Genomic DNA, 22,997 nt, shown 5'->3' on the forward strand with positions numbered 1-22,997 from the left:
AGTGGTCCAACATGGTTCAAATATTTGAACTTGCTTCTTTTGACGTAGGATTGCGTTATACGACAAGATTTGGGGTAGGGTATCATTCCAAAAAATCTAAAAATGGGAACGTCTCAACAAGATTTCTTAACATCCATATCCGTTTGCAGCACGAGGTGGGGCAGTGAGAGCCTAATCTGATGCCAGAGGTGACAGAGTCCATATGCCGACAACACTAGCACCACAATGCGTTGATCATGATGAATTAATGAGGAGGAAGAAAAGATGGCACAACTTAACTCTTCCCGTACGCACTATAATTGTGTATCAATGGTATTAAATTGAATGAATGTACTTATCTTGATCTTCACCTTGCTTTTGTTTATCCGCTTCCCTGACTATAAAACGTCCTGTAGAGAACTCGACCCTTCTTTATCGACAGACTTCGCAGTCGGCTATTAGAGTACACCACAATTACGGGGCTAGTGCAACGATCCTACTGACTCTGACGGTTTATAGTCCTCAAACTGAAGCATTTCCGTACCTGAGACGGGTTCATGTAGTGTAGAACTTCACTTGGAGATATGTATATATGCCTTGATAAATGTAAACTGTCATTGTAGCAAGACTGGATGTTAGCGAGAGTTGATAATCCTCTGTGAGGATGGTATTGAAGCGACAAAATTCAAATAACATGATCATGTTTTAAGCACTACGACCATATTTTAAGAAGTGGGAATGATGGTTTACTGAGGACAGCCCTTCGCTATCACACAGCCGAATTAGCCAAAGAATCAGATACCTGCTGTTATTTGAAGATCTATATTCCGGCAAGATCTAGGTAGAAGTTGAATTCCAGTTGACGTCTGCCAGAATTGGGCAATAGACAGAAACAAAATGCAAAACGAAGCTATAAAGCTTTTCGAGAAATCCGCTGGCTCTGACACTGGAAGCAGTCCGGCGGTGAGTAGCCACCGTCCGACTTTCATGGTTTCTTCGACCGTAGCTCATCAGCATTAGGAGGGTCCTTACCCAAGTAGCACACTTTTGTCACTTCTGGTTGCTGAAACCTATTTATGACTGAAATCAGTCATTAATCGATTACCACAACTAGTTTATAACAACTGTGCTAGTAGGGTAGGAGATCAGCAGTATTATTTATGATAATGTTATATTGTTAGTTGAATACCGCTATCACGATTCTTCCCAAGACATACAAAATAGCAATTAACTCACTCTAATAATGGAAAGAAATGAGAAAATAAGTGAATGACATCCAAAACAATACAGCTGACAGTAACAGGAATAAAAACTACATACTACACATAGGGCACGGCAGGGTATTTTCGGCCCATTAAGCGATTGCATCTATTTTTTCGGCCTATGGCCTATAGTTCTAGTGCAAGAACAGGTGGTTTTGACGTTCTTTGAATAAAAAATAGTACATTACTTACAGCCTTGAGAAAATAGTTACACCATATTAAAATTGTATGTCGGCAAAGTATTTTTATAACCGAAAGAAAAAGCAAATGGTGAATTTAGAGACCTGCTGAAAATACCCTCCCGTACCTTATATCTTCCTTGTATAAATGTGATAGGAAATTTACCAAATGAACAAAAAAAGAGTGAACAGAGGAAAGAAGTGGTCTGTAGTGGTAATGTAGTGATCGATTAGAACAATACATGGAATAATCGAATAATTTGCAAACGAATACTGCGGGCACGAGTAATCCCTTAATCGAATAGTTCAAAGGGAATAAAAAAATGCGAATAATCCTCATTAATCGTTCAGACTCGTCCGATTAATCGAATTTTCAAACGAAATATTCGAATATTTGTAGTCGAATACTACTAGCACGAATACTGAACTAATCGATTAGTGCATACAACGCTAACCGATTAATCGGTAATCGAATAATTGAAGATAGAATTAACAAAAGGGCGAATGTCGCAAGCATAAACAAACCGAGTGAGGGTTGAGTTTCCTATGCTGATCCAGCAAAAATAACTCTCACCCGTTTTGTTTACATTTGCGACATTCGCCCTTTTGTTAATTCTATCTAGAATTGAAAATTTCGAATAGCGCTAGTGGTCTGGTCGGCATGCGAGACGGTGTTCTTCAATCACTCCCAAGAATTAGTTAATATCTTGAATATAGTATAGAATCGTACAAACTCCGCCCACATAAGAAATTAAAAAGAACAGACCCTCACAAAAAACCTGCAGTACGCCCCCTAAGGCTGATCCGCCAAATCCAGGGCTCAACAAGATTTCTTAATATTGCGATTAAACCTAGACCATTCTGATGTCTTTGCTTGGGAAGTACGCCAGAAAGTGACAAAGCCTCCTCGTTACAACAAAATTTTTACGAACGCCATTAAACCTAGTCCAATTTGATGTCTTTTTGAGACAAAAGTGAGAAATTACAAAAGTTCCTAGTCTCAACAGATCGCAAATTCTTTGCTGCGCGACGATTAAGCCTAGGCTAATTTGATATCTGTGTTGGAAAAGTGCGCTACAGCTGTAGTGTTCCATTATAATATTATTCTGTATGGATGCGCATGTTTACCGTTTCTCTGGAAGTGTAGTGAAAACATGTGCTGTTGATAAAATGGGATCGAATTAATAAAATCATTTCAACGTGGGGAACGTTTGATAATAAAAAACAATCTTAAATTTCTGTAAAGCAGAAAAGCAATGGTTACTGTTCTTGATTTTGTTAAATTTTTTCCAAATGAATAGAAATAACTCTCAAATCTATTGAGGATCGAACGTATGCCATGTTACTACATTGATAAATGTTACATACAACGCATGTGCAGGTATATGTGCTGCATGTAGCATATTTAGATGAAGAATTGTATCATTACATGCATGGATACATGCTACTACTATCAGTACAAAGAGACTTACGTAATCCTACGTCACATATGCGGACGTTTCTTGTCACAATCCCACTGATTTTTGTATAATTTTAAACCGATAGTTTTTTATTTGGCCCCACTGATAAAAAGGCAAGCAGCAATAACTTTTATGAATAGGTACCGTATATGGTCGGTGTTAAGTCAGACCGAACCAAGTGACAAAACTTCAATCGATAAAAACGCGTTCCAAGTTTGCTGCCCTATATATTTTAAAGCTATCAATCGTTCGAAATCATTTCATAACTTGACTGTTTGCAACATGTATGTAGTCTGATTACAGTAAAATGTAGCTTAGAAAATTCTTGATCGTTTGCTGTCATTAACTCATTTTTTTAAATTTTGCGACTTGATCCAGTCTGATTTAACACCGACCATATCATATTTGTATTTTTGTAATCTTATTTCTCTGTTGCCGAATGTCTTACTTTTACTCTACGAACACTCTCGCACATTAAAATATTGTGCATCACTATATATAGTAACATTGGTTCAGACTTCAGACGTTTCGTACTCAGCCGGGCCTAAACTTGTATTGGTAATTTTAATGTAGAACACAGTCACAGAGCGCAGGCAGCATCATAATCGTCCTACCCGTCCTAGCTTTAAACATACCCGCAGTCAAACCATAGAAGATTGATAACGTCAGTGCCGTCGGTACGCATAGAACATACCTTTTCTGCAGCATAGTTTTCTACTTCCTATTAAACATTATTATAATGTGTTAATAGTAACTATACGTATTCTTATTTTCTCGTAGTCTAGTTACCATCCAAGTAAGTACACATAGTTATCGCTTACCTCAGAAAAAATAGCCTGCAGTGAATCAGTGTTGAAATTTTTAAGTTGTGCCAATTCTCAATAATTACACTGCAAAACTAATCACTGGTGAAAGGAAACAACGTTTTCTTTTCGAAATATTTAAGTATAATTGTAAAATACCAAAAAAAAATCAAAATGTTTCAACAACGGCTTGAACGTAATGACATGTGATGACGTCACTCATATGATGTACAACATTAACTCAAGCTCAACATTGTCAGAGTGTCAGAGCATATTTTCATTCACAAAAAGTAAAACGTCAAACTGTACATAGGTACCGTGAATTCGGGTGAAATTGATCACTTTTTCGAGTATTTTTTAAATATCTTTGAATAGAAACATATTAAGGAAGATGATTCAATTTTAAAATAAGTACTGTAGTGCTGGCTACACGACAGTGTCATCTATATCTTATATAAATAGTTTTATTTTAGATAAAACTTAATGTAATCGTGAAATTGAAAATTTACAAATAACGGGTGAAATTGATCACGTAGAAATCAAGACGATATTGCTATTAAACCATACGCTCTGACAGCAATAAGATAACGTGCAGTATAAAATCTGGCGTAATCGAGATATTGCCTGCATGTAGGCAACAATGTCACGTAAAGCAACTAGCACAAAAATCAAACAGTCAGCTCTACAATAGCATGGTCGATGCATCTGCTAAATAAGTAAAAACGATAGAAAAGATATCAAGCCAATTTTAGCATCGTAATCGTTTGTTTTTGTTTAAACATTGCTGTATATATATGTAAATGTACGATTTTCGTATACAATCTTCACCAATCTAGTGAAACAAATAATTTAATTCTCCTCATATACGGGAGCTTGACTGTCTCTTTGAATGTGTAGTTGCATTTCGCTATGTAAGCACAAATCGATCTCTTGCACTCTCATGCAACTGCCATATGGAGCGTTTGTAAAATTTGTGCGAAGTATTGTCTGTCTTTTGCACCCTTTTATAAATCTCCATTCTGCTTCACAGAAAGAATAAACTTTCGCAGGTGGCAGCTCCATTTCGCACCCATAGCGATCTAGAAATCTATGTTGCCTCAGTTCATGATGTTATCAATCGTTTTATTTCGTAAAAGGTCAAATTAAACAATTTCTGTCGCATTATTTTATTCATGGAAATTATCAAAGCACAGCCAGATAATTAGATAATCGAATTAGTTCTATTAAAGTTTCCTTCTGTAACGAAATTTGTGTTAACAGCAAGGAGTTTTATCGGGCATGTTGAAAATTGCGATTCGATCAAAATAGTAAATTTTAAAAAATCAAGCCATTTACAAGATCAATCTTGCTGAAAGCCAAGCGACTTTGACCTGTAACTCAATCTTTATATGGATGGGTGCATATTCAGCTTTATGAATCAGTATAAACGTAGAATAAAGAGTTTTTTACTCGTTGGTCCAAGGTGATCAATTTCACCCGACTGATCAATTTCGCCCGAATCGACGGTACCTACTGGTTTCTAAACTTGTGTAATATTTTTGGAAATTATTTACGTTACGTTCCGTCAAAAAAAATTAATACAGCATTATAGAAAGGTTCAGAAGATTCATTTATGTTATATCTAGATTAGTCAATAATTATGAAAATGTCAAATCATAAACCGTGATGCAATCCTGCTAATAAATTATTTTAAGTTTTGTATTGATTCAGTTCCCGGTAGTTAGTTGCAATAGCGGGGTGAATTGAAACAGCACTTCAATTCAGTTGTGTAACATTTGCAATTGAATGCTACAAATTGTCTAATATGTGATCTCAGCTAATATTTATATATCTTATCTTTACAGAGATAATAGAATGCTTCGAATCTTTCGCAATCCCAGTCTTGGCCAGCGCTTCATTAGGAAAACCTTCTCATTTTCAGCAATTGCAACCAAGCAGTTTGTTATCAAAGATCACTATGAATTCGATCAAAAGGTAATTGTGTCAGCACCAATGGCATTTGTTTATTAAACTATCAACCCATTTTGTCGATTATTTACAAATTCATCAGGGTTCATGGTTCTTCGACCCTAATAAGTTTTATGGTGTATTCGACTAACTATAATCTCATGAAGGTCATTTTTGCTGACACCGGTTTAAAGCGGTAGCATAGCATAATAAAACCGCAGATTCTGATTTTGCCTAATCTCTACGTCACTATTCTTGCGTTATGCGTCACACAGTGATTGGGTGTTGTTGACTTGTTGACGCTTATATGTGTATTTGCGGAACAACATGCGGATAGGGTATCGTATACGTTTTGGCCAGAGCGTTACCGGTATATGTTATTGGCCACTTACGGCAAAATCAAATGGATGTGGCCCATAACATATACCGGTAACGCCCTGGCCAAAACATACGATGCCCTACACCATATAATAATGTGTTATTACGGCAGGATCTCTGGTTCATGAATATTGTTCTTCTAAAAGTTAATCATTTGAATGTAAGAACCTGCTTGCTTCAACCAGAATTAGGATTTTTGATTAACGTTAAAAAATTTGACAGGAGAAATTACTAATTTAATTTACTCTTAAAAATAAATTTATTATTGAAGCTCACAAAATGAAGTCACATGTGTTAAAACCACTCAAAAAAAATCACATGTGTAGAACATTGATATTAATGTGTATTCCACCAATTTGTAGCTATCGATTTTCTGTTTTGAAATAACGCTTTATTATTATACAGCTATAAAAACCGGATTGAATAAGCCTATGCTAATAAAAAACATCTATGTATAAAAATGAAATATTGCAGGATATAGACAGAAAATGAAAAATTAATTCTGTCCGTTCGTTTCTAGGTAATAAATAGCGACAACCCCGTGATCGTCAACTTTCACGCGGAATGGTGCGACCCGTGTAAAATACTCACACCCAAAATGGCTGAAATGCTGGAACCTTCGGAAGACATCGACCTAGCGATAGTAAATGTAGATGACAATGCTGAGCTGGTGCACACGTTTGAGGTGAAAGCGGTCCCAGCAGTGCTAGCATTTCGCAATGGGGTAGTAGTGGACAAATTCATCGGTCTCGTCGATGCGGATATGATTGAAAACCTTATTGGAAAATTAGCCAAGAAAAAGCAATCTTAGGTGCCCCCTCTATTAATAAAATGCATTAATATTTGTACGTGTGTATGTGTGGATCAGAGGAGAATGATCGGTAGTCGAGCTGTGATTGAATACTGACCACTAACAGATAAGCACACTGTGTGATGTGACTTACAAGAATAATTAAATTGCATGTAAGGTAAAACAATTAATACCTGTAATGCCAATAAACTATAGGATTACATAATATTTTTTATTAGCATGAGCCTTCCCGAACTGAATAGAGAAATACAGAGTTTTATTACAAAACCAGATGAAATTTTTAAAGGTTGCTTTACTCCATATAGGCATTTTCCCCGTTATCTGATACAGATCTGTTGATCAAACTGGATAATAGTAGAGTAGAGATTTGTATAATGCGGATTCGGAAATGCCAGATTTCTATATTACGGATACCAAAATATTGGCCCTGTTATGAAAACCCAGTCAAGTAACTCGACTCGACTTCTGACGCAATGCCAGGAGAATTGGTAGCATCATAGCCTCTCAAAGCATGATGAAAACATCCCCTTGATTTGCAATCACTCAGTTCATCGGTGTTACTCAGGTGACTACGAATCGCAAATTGTGCTCTCACATACATTTTTTTGTTAAATTGATTGTGAAAATAGGATCCCTGCACTCTTCCATTCCTTTGCTGATTTATTGCCAGAACGTGCGTGGACTTCGAATTAATGTCGATATTTTTTGGCTAGGACAGTCGAGTTTCGATATACCGTGCACCAGCACCATTTCAAGACACTACCTAGCAGATATGTTTTTTCTGCATCCGCGGAACAAGTCGCAGGAGAACTCCTAATAAAGTCATTACTCTTCGTGTAACTGAATTCGGCAATTGCCGAAACTGTTATCGGAAAATTAAATTATTCGTTAGCTGATGGACCAGATGGTATTTCGTTTTGTTTCCTTAAAAGTATTCACCTGTTCTCGCTGATTCGCGCTCTTTCACTATTGTTCAAACCAGCAGTAAGTTGAAAAATAATACTTTCGTTTTTTGCCTTTCAGAATAAGAAGTGACTATACAACGCGACTCAGTTTCAAAAATTATAGACACAACTGGTTTGTAGGTTTGACTTCTACTGTAATCGATTATGTACTCGAAAAGCAGATTACTCATGCCTGACAGACCAAATGAATTTCCAATCTTCGAAACAAGCTGATTTTTTAGTTTATATAAAACGAATTGTTTCTGAAAGTTTCCACCTTAACACTCTACTGGAAAAAGCATTCTAGGTTATGGTTAAGACACAGAGAGCTTAACTACGTTTAGGTTAGGCAATTTTTGGGCATCATGCGGCATGCAAAGTCAGTGCTGCTCAGTGTTATATTACTGACGCCACCTTAATATTTGTGGGATGTGAACAAGGTATAGATAGTTAAACAACAATATCAGATGATCGATGGTATTTTGATATTCAAAATGAGCGCATGACATAGGTATTGATGAAAAGTAACTTTCAATATTCAGCAAAGCTGTTCGGCTGTTCCGAGCCCTGGATAGTTTACTCTACTATCTGTAGAACAAGGTTGCCTGGAAACATCGGGCAACATGAGGGGAAACCTGGCGTTGCATGAAACATGGAACCCAATAAAACACCTACACCATAACGAACGAAACAATCACTAGACGTACGAAAGGCTCCTGTTTCCTAGGAAACAAACATTTTTGTTGACACGAAAAAAACCGTTCGCGTGCAAGTACTATCAGCATTAGATTTCGAATTACATTAAATAAAGGTTCAATTTATTTTTATCCTATTTTGAAAATATATAATGCTCCGCTGTTCTGGACTACCATTTCTACCGGGCAATACGTTTGCCGATGTAAGTTGCTTAGATTAAATTCTTAAACAATGGTAGGTACTTGAACATATTTCTACATTACGTACAGATCGGGCGAACGAGATACCATAAGTCTCATCACTTTGACCGATGGAACCGAATATGCATGTTGGCCGAACAGAATCGGCCCGGAATAGGTGGAAAGCAAATCTCATTGACCGATGGTCCCGAGTACTGTCTTCCGTCTTTGTACCCTCCCCGGCAAGGCCCATTGTTACCGTCATGGCTGACATATGACCGAAAAGTTCTCTGCTTTCATGGATTTTTTCAAGAAACTCTAAACGAAGTCGACCGCATTCCGTATCAAATTCGAAAAGTTAGAATTCTCTACTATCTCGAGGATAACACTATGCAAGTTAGCGAACCGCGAACCATAAATTCTGGCATTCCACAAGGTTGCCTAGTAACGCGTCAAAGAATTCCCCGCCCACCGCCGTACGATGGGGAGTTTACCTCATTACTGGATCTAAATATTAACCACACCGTGCAGCTGTTCGATCGCGTGTACACCATAACAGGATGTGATGATTTCACTCGAAAATTCCTAAACCGGCTCGGGGTGTCTATTCCCGAAACAGTCGAAGCACCTGTGTAAGTATTTTAGATTTGCCTTTCGTATTTTATGTTTTTATGTCGGATTTTTTAATTGTAAACCCATATTATTCCATCTAACAGTTGAGGAGGGAATTGAATGGTTTCTATAGGGGTAATATTTAACCACTCTATGGTCTACATTATTTCAACTAGCGCAAAATTCTGTAGCAGAGCAGGAGATAAAATTTTTGAGGTAATTTTGCCAAAATAATAAACTTTTAATTCAAAACATGTTTGATTTTTTAACAAATCATCGATCGTGGTCATCGATTAGTACCAGTTAATTTGTTACAGCACAGAAGAATATTTAGGTTATCCCAAATAATGAAACATAAAACTGCTTTACACTTCTTTATCTAAACCAGCTCCAGGTCCAGTGCAAGTTCCTTCGAGATTCGTTCCGTGCTCGGATTAGAGAAGAAATTTTTCCGGGGTCTGGAAACGACTATATGACCTCAGACGGGGACATAAGATGATCACCAATAGCAATTTTGTCGCATGCTGATGTTCTTTAATATGCGGCATGGCATTTATTACTGATATTGAAATGTCCCTTTATGGGAATCGTTTACGGATTCATAGTGACCTCCCGGATCCGGATGGCATGTACCATGTTTCGTAATTGCAGTAAAGTATCTGGCATGACCACAGTCTATGCTTTGTTTTAAAAATCCACATGTTTCAAACGATTTTAACAATTTGACAAAATTATCTGACAAAGCCATGACGTGGTCCCCTAAGGAACACCGGAGTAACTCCAGGACCATGTGACATATGGCCACGACCTGTAGGAATTATGTAAATAGAAAAGATTTTCGGGAAAACTCCCAGATTTGGTAAAAAATATAGAAAGATAAACAAATTACGGCCATTTTAGTGAATATTGCAATGGCAAAAATGATGTAGACTTTAGACGGGTTAAAGTAATATTTTTGTATGTTCTCACTATTTCCCATCACTAGACACCATTTAATAGCATTTCCAGCTTTTTATTATTTTATGATACATAGCGGTATTGCTTCATATAAAAAAGCTAAATAGCATAAGTTGCGTCTTTCAGCTACCTGGTCATTTAACAGATATGTTCCCTTAGTATTTAATTGAATGTAACTCGTAAAATAGAAAAAAATCATGAAATAGTCGCTAAATGAAATGAAAACAGTTACCATTTCTTCGGTATTTATATGTGACTCTTTGCGTATGATGGTCCATAATGCCCCGCACAGCTTATGACCGACAAGAAAGAATTATTTTTTAAACATTTATAAACTTAGTGGCTATTCATAGTCAATCAATATTTTTAATATTTTTAATAGTAAGTAATACGGAGTTCAATCAAATTTGGAACATTCGGCAAAGACCCAGGCGACAAAAACGAACTAATGATTTGAAATTAGAAACATGGAACTGTCGGTCTCTAAATTTCCTCGGAAGTACTCACGTACTTTCTACAGAAGAAGGTATGCTGCAAAGGAACGTTAGTAGGGGAGTGTCGTCGTGGTTGGGCCACGTTTTGGAATTCGCCCATAACTTTCGTTCCAAAAGGAATTTTGAAAACATATATACATCGTTGCAAAGGTCTAAGAATAAGGTATATTTCCGAAAAGTTTTGAACTGATTGCTTGAAATATAAAAAATTTATAGGCATTTACGTGAAGACAAAAAATGTTGTCATTGTCGGGCCATGTTGTACAGGTTGGGCCACCGCAGAAAATCTAAGACTTACGTATTGAAATTCTATATAGAGACATGAAAAGAATGAATTCCGTGAACAACGGCTTATATAGGTACAAATACCCTGTTTTTAATTGCATTTTTGCGAAATTTTGGCGATCTTGTAAAATCAGTATTGCTACAATTGCCTTTTCCGAAGTGTACAACTACAATGAAAAAAAAACAACAAAAATCTAGGTTTTTATCGTATTAATTTTGCTTTGTTTCATCACATTTTACGTGACTGGCATTCTCTAGCGATTGTTGCGCTTCTGCGCTTAAAATTATGGTGGCCCAACCATGACTACTCAAGTGGCCCGAACTTTACAAATGGCGCTTTTTTAGTATTTCACCTTAGCCTTCCCAAACACCTTACTGGAAGGGATTTTTCTATAGTTTTCGTGTGCAGCACAACACACTTCATACATTTTCAAAGTTTATCTCGATAATTGTATTTCATGAATCATTTCTTGAAGAAAAGTTCATTGCACCTGGAAAACTTTTTTGTAAGATTTAGTCACTGAATTCACTACGCGTGTTTTGAATACACGATTGAAACTCACAATATTGTGAAAAGTTAGCTATCACAGTAAGAAGTTTTACAATGGTTGTATCATAGATATCATGAGTTACTAAAACTGTAAAATCGTGACGGACCGACCATAACAGTGGCCCGACGATAAAAACAATACCCTACGTACGTATATGGATGGTCATACCATCTACCAGAGCTGCGGCAAAACACACGAGCTGGGCACAGCTTTTATAAAGATGGGCCACATAGAAGCAGGTGAACAGGTGGTGGTCACTCAACCTCCGAATGTGCCGATTAAGAATAAAGGGCCGATTCTTTATTTATTTATTTACTAGCTGACCCGACAAACTTCGTATTTCCACAAATTAAACTGTGTTGTACATAAATCGTGAATCTCGGATATCCTTTGTCACAATCTCGAGTTTTGCAAGTTCTGTGGAGTTCATGGGTGGTTTAATATACAAATTTTCCTCACAGTAAAGTAGAAAACAACTCCTCCCCTTGCATATCCTGATAAAATAAAGTGGATAGCATTTAAATATTCGCCATGACTATATAACATTTCGCCGCATACCGTTTTGCGGAACACCACTTCTCGGTTGACCATAACGCGGAATGTAAAGTTTCGCGAAATACCATTTCGCGAAAAACCTTACGCGGGATGTACAATTTCACGGAAAATGTTTTCGTGGAAAGTACCATTTGGCAGGGGTTATTCTCCCCTTACTCGCTGTCTCTCGTTCGGACCCAACTGAAAGAAAGTAATAGAGGTTAGTAGACCTAGGAAAATAAAAAAACTTAATTGATAGTTTTTGGTGATCCTGTTTTTGACTAATGTTTTATGGAAGAGTCTAAAATTTCTCGAGTTCGATTAGTTTTTGAGTTACGCAAAAATTTCTGTTTTGTTTGTATGAGAGTCCTTATCCCCCTACCACAGGGGTGAGGCGACTAAAACCATCATAAAAAAAATTCCTGCCATCAAAACCACCACATGCCAAATTTGGTTCCATTCGCTTGATTAGTTCTCTAGTTATGAGGAAATTTGTAAATATCATTTGTATGGGAGGGGTCATAATTTACCTCCTGAAGAGGGGAGAGGTCTCAATGCACCATAGAAAAAAAATTGCCTCCCAAAACACCCAGATGCCAAGTTTAGTTTCATTTGCTTGATTAGTTCTAAAGTTATGAGGAAATTTGTATTTAATTTTGTATAGGAGCCCCCCCCCCCTCCTAAAAAGGGGAGGGGTCCTAATTCATCATAGAAAACATTCTTGCCTCCAAAAACCCCCACATGCCAAATTTGGTTCCATTTGATTCATTAGTTCTCGAGTTATGAGGAAATTTGTATTTCATGTGTATAGTAGCCCCCCTCCTAAAGTGGGGAGAGGTCCTAATTCACTATAAAAAAAATTCTTGCCTACTAAAACCCCCACATGCCAAATTTGGCTCCATTTGATTGATTAGTTCTCGAGTTATGAAAAAATTTGTTTTTCATTTGTATAGGAGCCCCCCCTTTTAAAGTGGGGAGGGGTCCTAAATCATCATAGAAAAAAATCTCGCCTCCAAAAACACCCGCATGCCAAATATGGTTCCAATTGATTGATGAGTTCTCGAATAATGAGGAAATTTGTATTTCATTTGTATAGGAGCCCCCCCTCCTAAAGTGAGGAGGGGTCCTAATTCACTATAGAAAAAATTCTTGCCTCCAAAAACCTTCATGTGCCAAATTTGGTTCCATTTGCTTGATTAGTTCTCGAGTTATGAGGATATTTGTATATTATTTGTATGGAAGCCCCCCGTCTTAAAGGGGAGAGGAGTCATAATTTCCCTTCTAAAGAGGGGAGGGGTCTCAGTTTACCATAGAAAAAAATCTGTTCACAAAAAACACTCACATGCCAAATTTTGTTCCATTTGCTTGATTAGTTCTCGAATTATGCAGAAATTTGTGTTTCATTTGTATGGGAGCCCCCCCTCCTAAAAAGGAAAGGGGTCCTAATTAATCATAGAAAAACTTCTTGTCTCCGAAAACAGCCACGTGCCAAATATGGTTCCATTTGATTGGTTAGTTCTCGAGTAATGAGGAAATTTGTATTTCATTTGTATAGGAGCTCCCCCCTCCTAAAGTGAGGTGGGGTCCTAATTCACCAAAGAAAAAATTCTTGCCTCCAAAAACCTTCACGTGCCAAATTTGGTTCCATTTGCTTGATTAGTTCTCGAGTTATGAAGAAATTTGTATATTATTTGTATGGAAGCCCCCCCTCTTAAAGGGGAGACGAGTCATAATTTCCCTTGTAAACAGGGGAGGGGTCTCAATTTACCATATAAAAAATTCTTGTCACAAAAAACACACATGCTAAATTTTGTTCCATTTGCTTGATTAGTTCTCGAATTATGCAGAAATTTGTTTCATTTGTATGGGAGCCCCCCCCCCCTTAGTGGGGAGAGGTGTCTCTAACCATCACTAAAACCTTTTCTGGCCCCAAAAACCTCTACATGCAAATTTTCACGCCGATTGGTTCAGTAGTTTTTGATTCTATAAGTAATATCCCGACAGACAGACAGACAGAAATCCATTTTTATATTTAAGACTAGCTGACCCGACAAACTTCGTATTGCCACAAATTAACCTGTGTTGTACATAAATTATGTATCTCGGATGATCTTTGTCACTATCTCGAGTTTTACAAGCCCCCCAGTGGGCGGCGCTTCCGACGGTGGGTCACCGGCAACACTCGCGACCGGCTCGTCCTGAATGATCTAGTGTTACTATAGATAGTTTTTGTGGTCTTGTTATTGATTAATGTTTTATGGAAGAGTCTCGAATTTCTCGAGTTGGATTAGTTTTTGAGTTTCGCAAAAATTTCTGTTTTATTTGTATGAGAGTCCATATCCCCCTACCACAGGGGTGAGAGGTCTCTAACTATCATAAAATAAATTCAAGACTCAAAAATCTCCTACATGCTAAATTTGGTTCCATTTGCTTGATTAGTACTCAAATTATAAGGAAATTTGTATTTCATTTGTATGGGAGCCCACCCTCTTAAAAGGGAAAGGGGTCGTAATACATCACAGAAAAAAAATTCTGCCATCTAAAACTCTCACATGCCAAATTTGGTTCCATTTGCTTGATTAGTTCTAAAGTTATGAGCAAATTTGTATTTCGTTTGAATGGGAGCCCCCCCCCCCTCCTAAAAAGGTAAGAAGTCCTAATTCATAATGGGAAAAATGGTTGCCTCCAAAAACACCCACATGCCAAATATGGTTCCATTTGCTTGATTAGTTCTCGAATTATGAGGAAATTTGTATTTCATTTGTGTAGAAGCCCCCCCTCTTGAAGTGTGGAAGGATCCCAATTCACCGTAGAAAATATTTTTGCCTCCAAAAACCTCCACATGCCGAATTTGGTTCTATTTGCTTGATTAGTTCTCGAGTTATGGGGAAATTTGTATTTCATTTGTATTGGAGCCCCCCCTCCTAATGTGGGAAGAGGTCCTAATTCATCACAGAAAAAATTCTTGCCTCCAAAAACACCTACACGCCAAATTTGGTTCCATTTGCTGGATTAGTTCTCGAGTTATGAGGAAATTTGTATTTCGTTTGTATAGGACCCCCCCTCCTAAAGTGGGGAGGGGTCCCAATTCATCATTGAAAAAAAAATTGTCTCCAAAAACACACATATGCCAAATTTGGTTCAATTCGCTTGATTAGTTCTCGAGTTATGAGGAAATTTGTATTTCATTTGTACAGGAGCCCCTCCTCTTAAAATGGGGAGGGGTCCTAATTCACCATAGAAAATTTTCTTGCTCTCGAAAACCTTCACAGGCCAAATTTGGTTGCATTTGCTTGATTAGTTCTCGAGCTATGAGGAAATTTGTATGGAAGCCCCCCCTCTTAAAGGGGAGAGGAGTTATAATTCCTCTTATAAAGAGGGGAGGGGTCTCAATTCACCATAGAATAAATTCTTGTCACCAAAAAAAACACCCACATGCCAAATGTTGTTCTATTTGCTTGATTAGTTCTCGAGTTAGGAGGAAATTTGTATTTCATTTGTACAGGAGCCCCCCCTCTGAGAGTGGGGAGGGGTCCGAATTCACCGTAGAAAATTTTCCTGCCCTCGAAAACCTTCACATGCCAAATTTGGTTCCATTTGCTTGATTAGTTCTCGAGTTATGAGGAAATTTGTATGGAAGGAGTTATAATTCCCCTTATAAAGAGGGGAGGGGTCTCAAATTACCCTAGAATAAATTCTTGTCACCGAAAACACCCACATGCCAAATTTGGTTCTATTTGCTAGATTAGTTCTCGAGTTATGCAGAAATTTGTGTTTCATTTGTATGGGAGCCCCCCCCCCCCCTCTTAGTGGGGGGAGGGGTCTCTAGCCATCACTAAAACCTTTCCTGGCCCCAAAAACCTCTACATGCAAATTTTCACGCCGATTGGTTCAGTAGTTTTTGATTCTATAAGGAACACAGGACAGACAGACAGACAGACAGACAGACAGAAATCCTTCTTTATAGGTATAGATTTACTATTTGATGGGGCTTTCAACCATTGGCGTTGGTTGGTTCGCCCCAAGCAGATTCTTTAATTTTAGCGTAATTAACGTGCATAACCTTTACCTCGGAAATGCCGAAGTAACACGCAGTTGGAGCGCGAATTCGACCGCTATCCAATACATGATGTCAAAACTGTAATGCTCATGATGCCAGGGACTGTAATGCTCAGGTTGGTCAGGAGGAATTGAATCCCGTGATGATGGCCGGTGACGGTTCAGCGCACACCCGCAAACGAACGAAAACGGCCTAAGAGTTTTCGACTTCGCCACCTCCAAGAATATGACTATATGTAGTACCTTCTTCCAGTATAACCTCTACCATCGGTACCTACCTGGAGATCATCCAACCAGACGGAATCACCAATCGACCACGTTCTGATAGACGGTCGGCACTTTTCAGACATTATCGATGTCAGAAGCTATCCAAGCGCTAACATTGATTCGGATCACTACCTAGTGATGGTAAGGATACGTCAAAAACTATCTGTTGTGAACAGCATACGATACCGGCGCACGCACGGTATAATCTAGCGCGACTGAAGCAACCAGATGTCGCCGAAAGCTACGCGTTATATTTCGAAACCACGCTGCCAGAAGGGAGTGGCCCCTCGTGAGGACTGTTGGAATGCCGTGAAAACAGCTCTTAACAGCGTAGCGGAGAAGGCCCTAGGCACCGAATCGACGTAACGAATGGTTTGACGAGAAGTGCCAGCAGATATTGGATGAGAAGAACACAGCGCGGGTACAAATGCGGCGTCCTTCAAAAGAAAAAGAAAATCAAGAGACTATATTACCACTTTTTGATCTTCTATTATGTGGGACAGCCCACAGGCTTCGGTAACAAACTGATAGAGTAATTGGGAGAAGCAGCCGCTGTCGATGTTTTTTTCCGATGGTAATTCAACAACATAACCTTTTTTCTTTATTTGAACCTCCCCCACTTATCAGCAGCTAGTTATTCCGCTTTGTCAACTCCAGTATAGTAATTCCGATATCATGTATTCACAGAGACCCAGGGACCGAAAAACGTAAACAGCAGGACGCCGCCAAGTTGGCCAAGCGACCGGCCTATAAAATCGATACACTGGGCAAGTTTCTTGAATATGACCGGAAGGTTTTACGCTTCCAGGGTTTTTGGGATGACCGAACTAGTTTGTTTGGTGATTTGCACGAGCTAGAAGTACTCTATCATTTAAGTGACGAGTCTGTCGAAATCAAAGAGAAATTGCCACTCAATTCTGGTCGTGAATCAAACGGCATGTTTCTACGTAGAGGCCGTCTGCCAAAACAATTTGAGCGCTTGCCGACCATGGGTGAGAGCATACCGGTTACTGTGCTGAATGTTGTCGGAGGTGGCCTTAAAGGTGGACGCTACCTAACCGATTGCGTAGATATTGGAAAAATCGACGAAAACTATTATAAGGACTCCGATTTCGCAATCGGAAATACAATTAATGTGTACGGCAGAAAAATTATACTCACAAATTGTGATCATTTTACTAAAGATTATTACAGAACGAAGGTATTGTAAGAAAACTACCGTACGAAAATATCTAAATTCTTATATTTCACATCCTATTTTAGTTCGGTATAGAAGATTTCACACCAATCCACGGGTATAGCGTACGGAAAAATGAATTCCAGCAACTATCGCGCAAAGAACGGCAGCTACCCCCTTACAATGGCTGGGGATCGCACGAAGATTCCGAAGGTAATTGCATAACTGTGGAGCCAACACCGCCAAAAATTGACTTTCGAAAATTTGTGGTCTATGATCGTTGCAACCTTCGCTTTGGAGCCCACATGATCTCCAACATTAGAGAGAATAATGATCGATTCTTTGTAATCACATATTTCTTGAGTGACGACACTGTGTCGGTTTATGAGTTAATGATCAGAAACTCTGGATTTCAGGTAAATTACTTTTGATTGATATACTAGGCGGTAGCCATATGTTAATTTTTTCATTGACAGGGAGGCATGTTCATCAAACGTTGTAGGATGTTGCTACCTAATCAGAATATTTTTACCTCAAATCGGCCAAAATATTATAAAGCTCAAGATTTTTATCTGGGCACTACAGTAATTTTACAGGATTACAAGTTTACCATTACCAACTCCGATATCTACGCTCTAACTTTCATGGAAACTTACTGCGAAGAGTTTCCTCTATCAAACGTATCAAAAATAGTCCAAAAGATCCGAGACGCGCTTCGACCAATATACAAAGAGTACGTAGCCAAGCATATGGACAAAATAATACACAAAAATATCGACGAAAAGTCCACTGCCACAGTGAGTTATGAAGCCCTACATGAGATGCTAACAGAATTATTAGGGGATCGAATTGTCGAGCAGGAAATTGTTACCCTTTGCAGACAGTTTTCAGCGGAATCCAACGAGAAGATTAGCTGTGACAAGGAACTAGTCCGTTCTGCTGTACATGGTGAACTGACACGAGAACTTTGGAACGATCTCGAACGTACCAAGGAGCACCTCTATCATTTGAATCCCGACTCAAGTGTTTGGATGTGTCCGAAACATATCGTTGGTACCATCAAAGCTTGTCGTATTCCCATTGACAACGCTCTGATCGATGCACTGTTAGAAATGTAAGAAGAAGTAATTCTATTCTACTAGTACTAACTAAATTTTAAAATCTTTTTGTACAGCTTGAATCGTAATGAACGTGGAGATGTAGAAGTTAAAGATTTCCTGGATATCCTGAATCCAATGCAGACACCATGCAGGCCGTTGCAACCACTCAATATTAAGCATGACGTATGCTACTTCACGCCTTATCAGGTCAAAGGGAACTTGGTCGATTGGGATAAGCTACTGAGTAGCGTTGATCTGGAGAAAGAACTGACAGATCAGACTTCATGAGAAGTTTATTATAACAATAACAAAATCGAAAAATTATCACACGTGTCAAAAAGCTATTCAAATCAAAAAAATATTCAAAGCCATCGTAATGAGTGAATTTGAGAAACTTTGTAGTTGCACTTTGGTTAAAGGAATTGTTTTCTGCAAGCATAAATATATCAAACTACTTTTGGATAACAATTTCCAGACTGCAATATTTTAGATTACATGACATAGGCAATATTAATAAATCTTAAGGAGGGGTTCTTTTCGATTTGGCCGCAAGTAAGGCAAAAATTTGTGATTTTTTAAGAGAATGAAAAAAACATACGAACTTTCGGTTTTGATTAATCCAATGTATTCATCAATGTGTTTTATTGATACTGAAATAAAACATGGCGGCTCCGGAAACGATTAATGCATAATGATTGAAAACTTGATACCTGGAATGTCCGAACTCTCCGTGAACTGGCACGAGCTGGTTTGATTGTTCGAGAGTTACCTCGACTAGGAGTGGAGATCGCTGCTATTCTGGAATTTCGGTGGCCAAATTCTAAAGAAAGGGAGTTTGTTGCAGTAGACCATATTGCAGGCACTTCTTTCAAGTACCACATCTGCTACAGTGGCGGTAGAAACGCAGAACATAGTTGGTTTCAAAGAGTTGGGAAAGCAAAATCAACGAGTGCCTAGAACTGCGAAAAAACATCTAATGCGAGGAGCACGTGCTCTTCGGCACAGATGAGAGATTCCTCAACAACGACACACGGAGTATCTACAAAACGGTGAGAGGCAGGAATTTTGCCGTGCCTGTGATATGCAATGATAGTGCAGGCAACCTGCTAACTGACAAAACGCCGGGTGGAAAAAGCACATCCAGATGTTGTTGAAAGGAGATAAACACGGAAATCAGTAGGAACAGGATAAGAATATCAAGTGACGGGCAAGCTACAGAGCCACCAACACAGGAGGAGGTTAAGAAGTTGAACAGTGAGCTGAAAATGGGTAGGCTGCTGAAAAGGACGGTATCGCGACTAAACTTCTAAAAGCGGGGAGCGAGCGGCTGTACGAAGTAATCCACCGGATCATTGTCAAGATCTGGGAGGAAGGCCACAAAGGCCAAAAACGTGGTTGGATGGCCTCATTTGCTCTATTTTTAAAAATGGACATCGACTCGAGTGTAAAAACTATCAAAGCATTACATTGCTCTATTCTGCTTATAGTGTGCTCTCCCGTATCCTGCTCTGCAGAATGAGACCGTTAGCGGAGTCCTTCGTTAGTGAATACCAACCTGGTTTCCGTGAGGGTCGCTCCACGACGGATCAGATGTTTACCTTGCTCGACAAATTTCGGGAGTACAAGTTGCAGGCTCATTATCTGTTTGTGGACATTAAGGCGGCGTACAATCCAGTCAATCGAAATGAGCTGTGGCAGATAATGCTAGAACATGGTTTTCGACGAAAGAAAATCGCTGATTCGCGAGAGCTATTTTCAGCAGAGAATCAGTCAGAGGCGGTAGACTTCGGAGCAGACTCCGCACCCGATGGACGTGCGCTGTCGACGGCGATGTAACGTTCAGCTGGTACTCGAGGAGATCGGAAAACGGCAACCCAGGACCGACAGTACTGGAGGACTATAATTCGTTCGGCGCAGGAACGATAACGGACCTTCGCCTCTAAAGCAAAGTAAGTAATTCGCCTCGATTCTGCTGTGCGGCCGAACTTCACTGCACCAGAATATGACTTGTACACGAGAAGCTTACTCAGCGTTAGCGTCTTTCAGTTTTTTCGCAGATGAGCTGATACAATCCACGTCTGCTTTTAAATTGATTTTCTTGGAAACGCTTTTTTGGAAACCAATACACTCTCAAATGCGAACGCGACGGATTAGTCGATTAGAGGCAGGAAACTTAAATACTGCTACCTACAATTTATTTAAATTCAGTAATTACGTTTGAGATTGGAAAATTAAAAACCATTAAACTAGGTATACGGTTCAAATTAATGGATTCACAGGATGAATGTTTCAACGGATATAAGCGTTAGAGAGTTTTTAGTTAGTTTTTGATATTTCTATAGAAGTATAGAAAAAGTGTGAAGAAACACATTGCTTTTAGATTACGCACATTTTAGACTAAGGTATATAGAATTAGGGGATGCACAAAATCATCGCCCCTCTGCAGTTTTAGCAGAAACACAAAAAAAACAACTGGTTTATGATGTTCTGTCACAGAAAGAATTCGTTTTATTGTAAACAGAGGATGAAACAGTTAATCATAAAATGATTATTCTATGTTTTATTAACGTATCTACGTTTTCCTATTGCTATTGCTGTTGATTCCAGTAATGAATTGCTCATATTTAGTTTGGCAATGACTATTTTTTAAATGAGGTTAAAGGTACTGTTGGCAGTAATGTTTCTCCGTTGGACGGTTGATTGTCAAAAGAAACAATTCATTGGTCTGCACAATTCTATCAACTGTCGGTATGTTAAGCAGAAATCTGTTTCTCTGTGACTTCGTCGTCATCCTCGTCTTCCATAACTCCACCAGTAATGACAAATCCGTTCGAGACCACCATTTCGTCGCTAGAAATCGTAACTGGATTGCTATTATCCCGGTCCCCGACTATCTGTGCCGATGTAACACTAATGTTGTCGTCTAGTACATTTCCCTTGAGACCTAGCAGTACGGTGTTGCCGTTATGCGGCATGCGGAAAATATCACAGGTGCGTTCGTACGACGTTATACTGATGTCGTTTGTTGAAGTGACTGAAGTTCCAGTTAGTGAGTTCTTCGTTATACTGCCGTCATCATTATCTGTTGAATGGTAGAACAAATGTATTTTTTGCCACGTAGCTTCCTACCGAGCAAGAGGACTCGAATCGCTTTGGAAAATAAAACTTCATACCTAGGTACTTGTTCACAACAGAAATTAAAACATGCGGTGAACATATAATGACTGCGATACGTTTACATGTAGGTAATAAAACTAAGGAGGTTTCGGAAAATAAAAAATTAAAGAATCGAAAAGTAAGAAATCATGCATTGTTCTAGTTTTTATATTTTTTATATTCAAAATGGAACATTCCTAGTTTGTTCGGCTATTTGTACATAGATTAATTACAAATAAAAATGCAGCTAAACGGCTACTGTTTTCTCGCTAAATACGATTTTAACTACACGCTACAATTTAAGTTTCTCTTGTGGGTATTTGAAGGTATCGTTTTTGCGGAATGGACAACAGTGCCTTTATGACACATCTAATATCAAAGGATCAAGATTACGGTTCAATTTTTGTCGTTTTATTTACTTTAATTTTATCGACAAAAAATCTCAACATTTCGATTCACGGCTTTCAGTCGGACTGGTGTTTTAAAGGCAAATTTTGGGCGTCGTCAAACAGGTGCATTCGGACCGGGGCAGGGGAGGGAAAGGGTTTCGATAACACTCCGAAAACGATGGAACTGGAGGCTTTGCCTTGACGCAATTTCGAACTGCTTTTGGAAGGTCACACTTGGGAGGAAACTTTGCCTGATGACATCCGGGAACGCCGATTCGAGGGCACAGTTCTGTCTTGACTTTTACACATTCTAGCGCTTCCACACTGGGTGCCGGTTTCGAACAAGCTGGTCGAGATGCCACAGCTCGCTTCTTTCGGCGGGGTACCTTGTGCTGTAAAGTGTCGTCACATGAAAATTCTTTTGGAGTCGGAGGGTCTGGACAGGTACGCCACGTCTTGGGGCTGGACGCCTTATCGCATCTTGGTTCTTCAATTTCAGGTTCTCTCAGTGCGCGTTCAGCGCAAGCTTTCTGTTGGCATTCTTTTCGCTGGCTGAAGTCAGTGAGCCCTTGATCGATCGAGCCTTTTCCTTTTGAAGAAAATGGACGAGCTTTAATTACTTTACCAGCTGCTTCTATCTGCTTCAATGCCGAGACTCCTTTAGCCGCTTCACTTAGAATTTTGAACATTTTTCCACTATTCCGGGAGAATAATCATAAACCTGTCTAGTTTAATGGGTAAGCCAACGTCGAATGAAAATTTTTGCCCTGTTCCTATG

General features: G+C 38.9%; 3 protein-coding genes across 4 annotated transcripts; 2 read left to right on the top strand and 1 right to left on the bottom strand.

Moving 5' to 3' along the window:
* The first annotated feature begins 3,498 nt into the window (after nt 1–3,498).
* LOC128742670 (thioredoxin, mitochondrial) lies at nt 3,499–7,067 on the top strand. 2 transcript variants are annotated; one of them, XM_053839097.1, is made up of 3 exons: nt 3,499–3,676; nt 5,528–5,657; nt 6,529–7,067. In XM_053839097.1, exons 2-3 carry the CDS (start codon nt 5,538–5,540, stop codon nt 6,817–6,819), a joined length of 411 nt encoding a protein of 136 aa, XP_053695072.1. In that variant the 5' UTR covers nt 3,499–3,676; nt 5,528–5,537; the 3' UTR covers nt 6,820–7,067. The 2 variants fall into 2 exon arrangements, with proteins under 2 accessions (XP_053695072.1, XP_053695073.1); XM_053839098.1 differs by lacking the exon at nt 3,499–3,676 and adding an exon at nt 5,057–5,278.
* Nucleotides 7,068–8,610: 1,543 nt separating this feature from the next.
* Nucleotides 8,611–18,962, top strand: LOC128743694 (EF-hand domain-containing family member C2). The gene is made up of 6 exons (XM_053840321.1): nt 8,611–8,661; nt 8,729–9,270; nt 17,085–17,598; nt 17,661–17,990; nt 18,051–18,688; nt 18,749–18,962. Exons 1-6 carry the CDS (start codon nt 8,611–8,613, stop codon nt 18,960–18,962), a joined length of 2,289 nt encoding a protein of 762 aa, XP_053696296.1.
* A 3,036-nt stretch (nt 18,963–21,998) lies between these two features.
* On the bottom strand, nt 21,999–22,917 carry LOC128739349 (uncharacterized). Its single transcript, XM_053834831.1, has one exon. It carries the CDS (start codon nt 22,906–22,908, stop codon nt 22,312–22,314), a length of 597 nt encoding a protein of 198 aa, XP_053690806.1. The 5' UTR covers nt 22,909–22,917; the 3' UTR covers nt 21,999–22,311.
* Nucleotides 22,918–22,997: the final 80 nt, after the last annotated feature.

The sequence above is a fragment of the Sabethes cyaneus genome, chromosome 3, assembly GCF_943734655.1.
Source record: "Sabethes cyaneus chromosome 3, idSabCyanKW18_F2, whole genome shotgun sequence".
NCBI classification, from domain to species: domain Eukaryota; kingdom Metazoa; phylum Arthropoda; class Insecta; order Diptera; family Culicidae; genus Sabethes; species Sabethes cyaneus.